Consider the following 12,677-nt stretch of genomic DNA (forward strand, 5'->3'; position numbering starts at 1 on the left):
TGAGAAAGTATTCTCGGAAAATCTATACACGGCAATATGAGTGGCATTACTTACTTCAGCAAAGTGATGTTCTAGTCTGTTCCTTCGTACTTGTAGTTACAAAAACCAAACACAGATAATGTGTTTTAAGGAACTGAGTACCATCCTACCAGCAGTGTACCGTACATCCTACTGCTTACCCACATCAAACATGTCTACCTTGATTGCTCTTTTTTTTCTCTGAGTTGACAAGATATCTCCAATATATGACAGGTATTATCTTTCAGGCGTTTTTTCCAAAGATGTTTCAATATTGATGACTGAGAAGTTCCTGTCTCCAATCTACAGTCCACAGCAAGTCTTATAAACCAACTCGGGGAATCACGGTCTCAGCTATTCTATGTGTTTGAAGTTCACATTTCTGTTGTTCTCTGAAGAGATTTATGCCATGCGCAATTGAAGGGCTATTGACTGCTACTTTTTTTCATTATTTTTGTTTTGTACGCCAACAGCAAGTTCTACTCCTCAAAGCATGTTGAGATACACAGTATGTAGTTTGCCAAGTCAGCCTGCATTGTTATTGTTGACAAGTGATTTCTGGTCTGGGCTAGAATTCAAATGTCAACAATAACAGTGCATTTTACACATATAAACAGTTGTACTGACAAGCTAAATAGTTGATATTTCAATATCTTCAGGGAGTAATTGCCATTGACAAAATGAAACAAAACTGGTGAAAAAAAATCATCAAAAATTGAAGCTAGTTGCCCTTTCAGTAGGGAAGAAAACAAAATATTGAGAAGGGGATTGAAAGTTAGTTCATATAGAAAATTCATGGCAACTGACAAAACGCCTACTTGAAACAATCATATGGCAACAAAAGTTTGTAAAATTCAAAAATAATATGCTCATCACTCTCACTTCCATGTATAAAAAAGTCCATCCACTGGACTGAAAGTTGGAATGCAGCAGAGTTTGATGGTGTGAAAGGGTTGGTTGCAATCTTGGCACAGTGACACACACTTGACACCTCTATGCTGAATATGCAATGCACAATCCTTGGAAACAGTCTCTCTGCTGTTATGTCAATGTTTAAGCACAGGGACAAACTTGAATGCTGATAAGAAAAAGTTAGACCAAATTAAGCATAGATTGTTAGATAAGAATAAGTCCATAAAAGAAAAAATATCCCAGATAGTTCTTGATATGGTGATAATATAGTGTACTGCTGAGTATATTTTTTCCTCAGCCATGATCGGTGGCTGTCGTTTGTATTTTTCCACTCTACTGGCTTCTGGCTGCATGGTAATTTTATCTCCAAAATCAATAAAGTATTGTGAATTGGCAGGGAGACAGTGGCAGGTAGATTGGCAGTGATAGGTATGCTGGCTGCAGGCTTCAAACTGACACAACCAATATTGAAAATGGGATTTTTTCAACCTGCCTGGGGTCAACAAATGAAAAGGAGAAATATAACAGATTAGAGCAGACATGATGGAAAGCACAAAGTTTGTTTAGGTGATTCTGAAGATTAGGCTGAAATTGAATCAAGGGTCTGTTTGTTTGTGAGATACTTCCCTGGCCATTGCTGGAGGATGCGGAAAGGGTGATAAATGTTCCGTACTGAGGTAAAACAATGTTAAAAGTGTACTTTCATGGAATTATTATACACAACTTAGCAGTTTTATGTTTCACCGTGTTGATATAATGGCAGTCAGCTTTTTATAGCCTTTAGTAGTCATCTAAGTTTTCCAGGTGTTGCTCCTGGAAAACTACACATTGATTTTCTGTCAGCATGCCGGCATTTAATAAATTCCATCGGCTTCTCTTCCATTTTCCATTCAGCTAATCCTGCAATGGGATTGACCTATGAGATATCTGGGCTGTCAACCTCAATGCCTCATGCAGTACCTGAACAATTATGACATGAAAGATCAATGCGTTGGGGAGGGGCAAGTGTGTCTCGGTGGGGAGGGGCAGGTGTGTCTCTGTGGGGAGCTGTCATCAGGGTACCTAAACTCAGATAACAAGTAGCTGTCTTGTTGTGGAAATTATGATGTTAATTCAACTGTACTTGCAAAAAGCTCTCTTGCAAGTGAATCAACACCTCGACCTACTTATAATGAAACAATATGTGAGTTACCCTTATTCTGAGGTCATGGGTTATGAAAATATCTAAATCTTCATTGTCTACACTGTTATTTGAAAACAATGTCTTCTCCACCAAAATATGAAGGAAGATAAATTGTTTTTCCCAATATTTCTCCTCTTCTGTTCAATTTGAATCACAAAAGTTTAAATGAAAGGAAATGACATCAGGCATTCTTGTTTGATAGTAAATTATTTTTTTTCCATCTGGTATTATGTTTACATCACCTGACAACTCTTTCCCAAATTTTCCAAGGAAACATTTGTCACATTTTCTGAAGCCAGTGATCGATTTTTTCAGAAGTTCCACAAGAAAGGATAAAAACACATCAAAATGTGCTACAACATAGATACCTATTGCTTGAGAAATTCAGGATAAAATGAGATATAATCGTATGTTCTTGATTTTCTTTCACACTGCATTAAAGATCAACCTTGCTGTTTCAAAAATAGTCTGAAACAGAGAACTTAAAGGGACAAAAGCAGTAACTTTTGATAAAAGTTTCGACTGATTAATTTTGTTTGATAAAACAAATGCAATTTCTGCTTCCTTGGGTATGTCAAAGCACCGGGTACTAACTTTGCCAACAGAATGCAATGTGCAAAAAAAAGAATGTTTATAGTTGATAAATGAATTCTAATCCAGACATGAATGAAATTGTTAACAATCACTGTTCTCATGTCAATACTGTATCGACCAGCTGAACACTGGACATTCTTACATGATATGGGTAGTTGGATAAGAATATTGTAGCATCCATCAACCATCACAGCTATGGGGAGTGGGGCTTTAATTCAATGAACAGTTATCATGACGCAAAATGTAAATTTGCATGTTTTTTTTTAACAGAAGATGGATCCATTATTATAATACGACTCACTCCAATGGAACTGATAATGATAAAAATAACTGCTGTGCACTAAAATATTTCAAGTTGAATGTTAAGTGTTATAATACTGACATGAATGGGTAACACACTAGTACGACAATTGCGCAGTACACTGAAGCTTTGACATTCCTAAAATCACTACAAAGTCGGCTTGCATGGTCGGCCAGACCAGGTGGCGTTATGGATATTGTTTTCACATTCTCATAGCACAGTAGATGATTTTTGATTGGGGAGCTGTCAATGTATTAAAAAACACCTTAACTATAATAAACCAAACATCAAACCAACTCTCTTAACACAGGTTTCAATCACCCTGGAACCTGGAACTTTCACATTTGGTGTGGGAAAAAGTGAAATAGGAACAATTAATGATTGAGAACAGCTGCACAGAGTTTGTACAGATGCTGTAGTCTTCACGAGTGATGATTGGATGAATGCTAAACCTTGACGTTTTCACTAGTGTGACAGGTAATCAATGTAGAGTCCAGGAATACCTAAATGAAATACTACTACATAATCACACTCTAACAGTAACCTTTATTGAAAGGCTTTTCCACTGTTACAAAAACATCCCCTGTGTAATACTAGAAATCTTTTGGCCATCCTAAACAGCAAAATAATTGCACAACGCATTTCTGGTTCACATAAGCTTCATTATTGTTCTCGAGAAAATTCCGCCGTTTTTTCCTTCACAACAGTCACAAACACAGCATTTGCCAGTTTCATTTGATCTCTGACCCTGTTTTCAATTTCACTTTTATTTCAGGACGATTTTTAATAGAATTGCAAATTTTTAAAAGGCAGTAGTTACATTGAAAGCGGCTCGGCACGGCTACGGCATTCTGAGGGCTGTAATTTTGCACTTTTAGTGGTTGTAAATTGCAGGACTGGAGATATTCATCATTTTGTTTGATAGCATTGGATTACAGCTCAAAATTTACATATGCATCAGATAAAATCCCAGCAGTAATACAGAAAGTGATCCCATGGGTACAACCTTGCTTTTCCAATTTGTAAAATGAGAAACTGTTTAGATTTTTCCCCCTTGTTGTCAAACACTAAGATTCAAAAAACATCTATTGATTTCACCGATTAGCATGAACAAATACCGTACACTTCTCAAGAAAGAAATTTTAAAATAAGTGCAGAGACGAAAAAAATCCACAAAATACTACTCTATTTCCTAGCTTAACAGTTTACTAATCAAGCGCTGTGACTGACACCAGACTTTTCTATTTTCTGCAAGTCAACATTGTAACCTATGTATTTTTAACCCTAGCCTTTTTCTCTCTAGAATGTCCAAACATGAGATCTGTACTGGACTCAGTAACACAGTCACACAATGGACAGTCTTGATTCTTATCAGCATAGCATTCAGTAGTTTTCACTTCATAAAAAGAGTAAATACAGCAAATTGACTTCAGGCGAGATAATAAAAATACAGCTACTGACAATCAAAATAACCGCAATAAAAAAAACAGTTACTGACAATCAAACTGTGATTTTAATTAGAGATCTACCTAATTTATTTAAATGTTTTCATGTAACCTTTAAGTCAACCCTAAAATCAAGCCTACAATTATCTTTGCCGAATGGAAGGACAATGAGAAATAATTTTTCAAGAACAAAAATGTTAAAAAATCAACAATCAAGGATACAAAAAAATGAGGACTACATCAAAATTTACTGAATATATTACACTTTCTCAGTATTCAATGGACTATGTACTATGTAGCCTAAATTCATTATTGCCCCTCTTAACCCTGTAAAAGCATTATTTAAAGTCAATTTTTCCGCCTTTTAAAATTATAAAATTTACCCACACAAATTTTTTTTCAGATTTTTTCCAAATTTTGATCAAAAACAGTAGCCAATGAAAAGTAATGTCCATTTGGTCCAAAGTTGTTAAAAAATTAGAAATAATTCATTAAAAATTGGTAAAATTTTGCAAAAAATTTTGGTGGGAAAATTTACAGCATTCAACTGATCCGGTTGTGAAATTATTTAACTAATCACTGCACAGACTTGTCCATTATACAATTTTGAAGCAATCTTTGTCTCACAGAATCAAGACATTAGTTTTCCCACGGTCACACGGTTTTCATGGACCTTCAAAGAACTTTACACTGAAAGTTTTATCCACTAGATTGGGATTTTCAGCTTTCATCAAGTCTGAGCCATTACTATGCCAACAGACTGCACACCCAGACAGGCTGAGTTTCTCACGCTGTGAGTGAAATGCACAATAATGCCGATTTATTTATGTACGCTCCACTGCAGAGGTAAATAAATTGATGGCAGCAGTGACATGATTCATAAGAAATGCAAGACAATAGAAAGGAAACAACTCAAGATGCAAGTTGTATTACTGTTTTCATCTTCTGAGAAGAATCTTCAGAGCTTTGCTGGGGTAAGTATCAGTTTGGTGTGTTCTCCTTAAAGCCTTTGAGTTAAAAATAAATGACTGCGGATACCACACACATACTGTACTTGATACTAAAGTTTAACAAAATAAAGACGTCGTAAAACTTTAAAGGTCCTTAAGATTTGTAGAGAATACGGTACAGACAATGATAGTCCGGAACACTAGATTTCTTCAACACTAAAAGACCTCTTAACGAACTGACGATAAGGGTGGTTTTGTTGGTTTTTAATGTTCCTGAGTGTCTAAGATGCTTTATAAGATCAATACCTCCATAGTGAAATGATTTTCTTTCAATCTTCCCTATTTAGATTTTTTTTTGGAGAGGAAACAGTGCTTTACTGTTGCATTGGCACACTTTCTTTGACTCTAATATGAGAACAGTCTCAACTATTGAACAAAATAACACTTAAATGAATGGGCAAACACCAAACTAAGTTTGTGGGCCTATTAAGACCATTACTGAATAGCAACTGATATTTCAATGGGAATGAATTTAACAGATGAGAAATCTATAGAGCGCCCTCTATCACAAACACTTTAAAACTGAGATACATGGTATATCTCCCTTTCTACAAAAACATTTTTCCTGAAATTATAATACCACATGCATTTGTGATATTAATTCCACACATTAATATTGTTAATATATGTAAATACACACATATTGGTATAATTTTAAATGACATGTGTGAAATAAGCACACTCACACAATTTTCAAAATGATGTCATTTTGGCCTACTGCCCTCTAATGCACTTAAGACAAGGTGTCAACATCGATATCTGCTTCTGAAAATTAAAATGGATCATTCTGGAAGACTCACTATTGTGCTTTGATTTAAAGACCCTGCTAACAGATTGTTTAATTCTTCTGTGCAATGTTTACAGAAATAATGTACGGTAAACATTATAATGTCGATGATAGAATATCATTTGAATGTAGTTTCCTTGACTCATGTGAGCTGTGAAAGAAAATTTTCTAACGACTGTACCTCTACTTTTACGAATATAAATCACAGATTTACTGATGAACGGTATATTATGAAATGTCATTTGTTTTCACAAGTCTTTAGAAGTCACAGAAAAGCTAACTTACTAGTGCTGTCTTGGGTTTCCTTTACGCTGTCTTCAATGGATATTTGTTTGACTTCCATCTTGTTAATCTGACATGAAAAATAAATCATGAAAAAATTAGCCATCTACACCTATGATTGAACAGAGATGTCAGATTTTGAGGCACAGTAGGTGCTGTACATATAACGGCAGCTATGCAAAGCTGCCATAGTTAGAAGGTCCTGGGTATACATGTGTGAAATTGAAAAGTTTTCAGCTTCCAGAGAATGAAAAAGACTTTTTGAGCCTCATGCGATACCGTCAAAAGATCTTAGCCAGGTAAAACTTAAAGACTTGAGCTTGTGTGTGTGTGTGTGTGTGTGTGTGTGTGTGTGTGGTGTGTGTGTCACCTTTCATACCATATAAGTCAAACTCTTGGCAAATGAGGTCCTTATCAACATTCACCCATGAAATTTCAAAGGGAGCAGGTTGCTGAAATCGTTACTTGAAAAACCGAATTCTTTTATTTTACTATTCACTGTTGATGCTGACCTGTGTTCTATTTGTATCAGTGGAGTACTGCCTTACAAGAGCAATATTTTCTCCTGGCTGAATTACGAGTAGCCATTACAAAGACAGTGCTCTTTTTCATTGCTCCATGAACATCTGTCATTCTGAAGAAAACACTGATTTGCTGTGGAAATAATGAATTATCGTGATTTTTCTCTCATTGTGGAATTCCTGGAGAATCACTTTGTAAACATTTACTCCAGTGCTGACAAACAGAAAGACTGATTGCAAAAAGTTGCTCCAAGTCATCAAGTAAGGTCAAGAAAATAAAAAGTTTGTTTCTCATACTAAACATATTGCAAAAAATGATGCGGTGATGCAGGGTTTTTTCTTTCAATTTTTTTTTAAAGGTCTGGTGAAATGGTCCCGGTCGTGTGACAGAATATCTTCCAGGAGGTCAATACTATTACACTCGCAACAAAATTGCAACCTAAAAGTACGCGCAAGTGTTAATTTTTTTGATATTTTTATGCGCGGCTTTCATGGGGTCAGTTTGCGACACTCAGGTCACGCCCTCAGCGGGAGTCAAGGTTGGCCGTCTGTGATGTCACAGTGTGTTCATTTACATCGAATAGCGGTCCAACGCCGCCTTATCTCTGCCCGGTATCCACTAACAAAACAGGCTTCGCGCTGCCCATTCGCCACGTTCGCCAATGCGAATCGAAATCCGAAGTGGCGAAAAAAAATCGATCCTAATTCGCCACAGTGGCGAAACTGATTTTTGTTTAAAAAATATGGTAAATAAAGAAAAAACGTGGGTTTTTTAGTCTTTTGTTTAATCTGCGCTTCTCTCTCCGGCGATTCGCAAAAACTGTGTCTACTTCCGTATTATTGCGTTCTTTCCGTCGCGTCGTACGTATTTGCAATCGAGCTAAGTCTCGCGAGAGATTGACGTCATCTAGTCTAGTGTACAGCATGCATAAATGGCTCTCGCGAGAATTGAAACTTACACACACGCAATCGAGCCCTTGTGATAAATTTGACGTCATTTTGTCCAGTGTACAGCGGTCATAGGAACGCTCGCCGTCGCGAGAATTGAAACTTTTGCTATACATAGCAGACATACGCATTTTAATCGAGGCAACAAGGTTCGGTGTTATAGTTGATTTACACTGATTGCGGTCTAGATGTTCTGTGTTGTGCATTTTAATCACGGTCTTAAACATTCCATGTTGTGGTCGAGTTGCATCGCGTTCCTCGTGGTCCGGTATTCCCCGTTGTTCTTCAATTCAGCCTCAGTAATTGCCGTCCCAACGACGCGTTCCGTGTTGCTGTCGATTTGTATCATGGAGGACTCTACCTCCATGATTTGTATCATGATCTCTACGTTCCGTGTTGTTGTTCGTTTTTAATGGTAGTCTCAACGTTCAGTGTTGCTGTTCATGCAGCTGATTAGCTGCAGGACAGTAGCTCGAGGTTTTGCCTGGGTATTTTGCCGTCCGACCCAAATACCCAGGCAAAACCTCGAGCTACTGTACTGCAGCTAGCAGCTGATTTGCATCGTGGTTCCAACCTTCCGTGTCGTAGTTGTAGTGCATTTTAATCACGGTCCCATTTACGTTTTTTACTGTCGATTTGCATTGCGGTCACGACGTTCCGTGTTGTAGACTAGTGCATTTTAATGGCAGTCACAACGTTCAGTTTTGGTGTTCATGCAGTTGACTTGCATTGCGGTCCCAACCTTCTGTGTAGCGAGTAGCGAGGCAGGCTCAGCCGAGGGACCGTGGCCGATCGTACAAACCAGCCGAGACAAGCACATTATGGTTCAAACACTCCACACTTGACGGGAACTTGAAAAAGTTTACAGTTGAGCCGTTCATGTTCTTGCCGCTGTCACAGCCACCAAAAGAACAACGTCTTCCCAAAGTGAAGGAGGACACTGTCCTGATCATGTAAGCGGAAACCCTAGAAGTTACCCCCCGTGGGAGCTTATGGAGGTGTGAAATACTTCACTTCCCGTTATGAGATACGACGTCGGGCAAACTTCGGAAAGCCGAAAAAAGTCGACTGGAGAGGCTCGGGGGACACGCCCACATTGCATTTTTCTTTTGCCATATTTCATAATCACGCGCGCTAAACGAAAAAAGAAATGAATGCAACTGTTTTATAGACCATCAACTGTATTTTTGTGATTTTGCAACATGGGCATTTCACCAGACCTTTAATTCTTCAACCAACAAGAATGCCCAATAAACATAAAAACAACATAGGACTGCACTTAGAGATAAATGCACAGCAGTGTTGCTCCAGTATTTTTGAAAGCAACAGTTCTGTGGTTTGACTTTTAGTGCAGCAATGCACAGTTTTGACAGCTTAATATAACAGTGACATATGTGTACAGTTCTGAATGGAATGTTAGTGTCAGTTATTTTGTTTACAGTTCTGTTTTAACAGCACTGTGTTATGCGCTATCGTCGTGTACTTTTGCATTTGTTCTTTTTTATTGTATTTCCTCATGAGCAGAAAAAATGGTTGATTTGCCGGGTCTTAATTGACATGCGGGAGGGTGAGAAACAAACTTTTTATTTTTCTTGGCCTAACAAGCATTCAAGTATTGATGAAGATGACCTGTGTAAACTCCACGTGTATAACTTTTGATGTATTTTCTATCATCATGTTCTCTCTGTAATATATGTTCTCGTTCCACATTCAAAATGGTACTATAAAAATGCCACGTGTTGTAAAGTGTGCACACAGCTATATAGTATTACGTGTTATGTCAACTATCATTGTTGATGGTTAAATCCTTGTCCAGTGGAGATTTAATTTGTCAACAATAAAACATGACATCATTCAAACAAGATGCACTGTATTCCGACATATGTTGAGGAGAAATGATAAGAAAATGCATTTGCTTTAAAGCAAAGAATAGACAAAATATCATCCAAATTGTAGCTACTGCCCAGATACAAAAAGACAAAAACTAACCGGAATATACACTTTGATAGCTTCAGCCTGTGCCAGGTATCTTTGAACTTCTTTGTGTAAATGTCTCTTCGTACGCCCTTTTTTTCAACTACAAAAAATGATGATTTACATATTAGTTTCACAAAACAAGGAGTGTGTGAATGAAAAAATAGCGTCAATGACACTGTAGCTCCCATCCTGGACTATTTAGTGTTTGTTCTCTGGTCAGATATTTGAACATGTGTGAAAGGGATAAAGTGCATGAAGTGAAAATACTTAAATGAAATGTACTGGAGACAGTGAAATATGTTTAATGTAATTATCAGAATATAAAATGGAAAAAATACAGAATTAGATATATCGAATACTGTGATACAACCATTAACTCAACAAGTCATTTGCAATGACATAGTCCCCACTTGTAATAGGAGTATTAGTCTTGATGGGGCAGGAAAATGTGGTCATTAAGAAGTATCACTGGAGTGTATATATTGAGATCTATGGGCACATAGGTCTATGTCGTTGTTCCCAATTTGAAACACATGAGGCATGTCTAAGTTATGGTTCTAAATCGGGAAAAAAGATCAGACCTCTAGCAGTATTGGCCAGCCAAGAAATACATATGCGCATTATAAATGAGGTACAAGATGTGACATCTTAAGGTCTAATAACCTATCAAAATTGGAGGGTATAGAACTTGTGGTTACTGAAATATGCATATATATGTATAATCAAGGTCAAAGGTCATCGAGGTCACATGACATTTTGAAAAAAAAAATTATATTGCTAATTAATCCCTATATGCCAAAAAATCAGATCTCTAGCTCTATTCGCTTGCCCAGAATTAGATGTGTACATAATTAATGAGGTAAAGTGTGTGTTGTCATAAGGCCTCCCATCCTACTAAATACAATGGACATAGCTTGTGGTTATTATTTATTGACATAAACATATATTTTAGGTAAAAGGTCATCGAGGTCACATGACATTTGGTCAAAAAATTTCTCTCCTATAGTATCCCTATATGCCAAAAATCAGACATCCAGCTCTATTGGCTCGCTCAGAATGAGATATGCGCATAATTATTGAGGTACAGTATGTGGCGTCATAAGGTGTCCAATCATACCAAACATGAAGGCTGTAGCACTTGTGGTTACCGAGTTATGGAAAAATATGTATATTGAGGTAAAAGGTCACCCAGGTCACGTGACATTTTGTCAAAAAAAATTGTATTGCTAAATAATCCATATATACCAAAATCAGACCTCTAGCTCTATTGGCTCGCTCAAAATTAGATATGTGCATAATTAATGAGGTACAATATGTGGCGTCATAAGCTGTCCCATCATACCATACATGAAGGGTGTAGCAATTGTGGTTACTGAGTTATGGACAAATATGTATATTTGAGGTCAAAGGTCACCGAGGTCACGTGACATTTTGTCAAAAAAATTGTATTGCTAAGTTATCCCTATATACCAAAAATCAGACCTCTAGCTCTATTGGCTCGCTCAAAATTAGATATGCGCATAATTAATGAGGTACAATATGTGGCGTCATAAGGTGTCCCATCATACCATACATGAAGGCTGTAGCACTTGTGGTTACTGAGTTATGGACAAATATGTATATTTGAGGTCAAAGGTCACTGAGGTCACGTGACATTTTGTCAAAAAAATTGTTTTGCTAAGTTATCCCTATATACCAAAAATCAGACCTCTAGCTCTATTGGCTCGTTCAAAATTAGATATGTGCATAATTAATGAGGTACAATATGTGGCGTCATAAGCTATCCCATCATACCATATATGAAGGGTGGTAACACTTGTGGTTACTGAGTTATGGACAAATATGTATATTTGAGATCAAAGGTCATCAAGGTCACATGACATTTTGTCAAAATATCTGAGATATCTGCGTGAACGGATGGACTCACGGACGGACGAACAGACGGACATGACCCAATCTATAAGCTCACTGGACTTCATCCGTGGGGACTAAAAATTGTGTCACTGCATCCTTTTTGCAATATGAATACGATGAGAAACTAAATTTTTATTTTTCGTGGCCTTATACATGGGAGTCTATGGAGATCTGCCTTATACATGGGAGTCTATGGACGTGTAAACTAAAAATATGCAAATTTCACCACGATTTGCCCAAATTTGGGAAAGGTCACTCCTATGCACTTCCATACAAAGTTTCAAATCAATCGGACTTGTGGTTTCAGAGCAGGAGATTTTTTGACCAAAAATGGGAGAAAATTACAAAAAAATTCATGAAAATAGCAAGTCCAAGATACTGACCCAAGATGTGCACAATCATTTCATGTCAGCCCAAAGTACTTACATGCTAATTTTTCATGTAATCTGCTCAGTTGTTATTGAGTTTTTTCAATTTTGACTGTTTTTACATTTTTTCACTTAATTTGCATATTTTTGGCAACGACAACTTCATTTGAACAAAATCTCATCTACAGCCCATCATCCATGTACACACCAAATATCAAGATGAAATGTACAGCGGTTTGGAGTTTTTGATGTTGACGGACAGACATACAGACATACAGACATACAGACATACAGACACACAGACATACAGACATACATACATACAGACATTTCCCTAGCCTATAAGAATAGCTTCCATTGCCATATATACATATGGCTATGGGAGCTAAAAAGACCTATTCTAATGATACCAATCTT

The 12,677-nt window shown here is 37.1% G+C and overlaps 1 protein-coding gene across 1 annotated transcript in view; it reads right to left on the reverse strand.

Moving 5' to 3' along the window:
* LOC139122028 (serine/threonine-protein kinase ULK3-like) overlaps nt 1-12,677 on the reverse strand; it is an 88,939-nt gene that overhangs the window by 58,627 nt on the left and 17,635 nt on the right. The window contains exons 13-14 of the mRNA XM_070687391.1: nt 9,991-10,078; nt 6,536-6,602 (exon numbers count right to left, since the gene is read on the reverse strand). Coding sequence (XP_070543492.1) covers nt 6,557-6,602; nt 9,991-10,078 — 134 coding nt within the window. The 3' untranslated portion in view covers nt 6,536-6,556. The remainder of the gene's footprint in view (nt 1-6,535; nt 6,603-9,990; nt 10,079-12,677) is intronic.

This window comes from Ptychodera flava, chromosome 21 (assembly GCF_041260155.1).
Source record: "Ptychodera flava strain L36383 chromosome 21, AS_Pfla_20210202, whole genome shotgun sequence".
In the NCBI taxonomy this organism is placed as follows: Eukaryota; Metazoa; Hemichordata; class Enteropneusta; family Ptychoderidae; genus Ptychodera; species Ptychodera flava.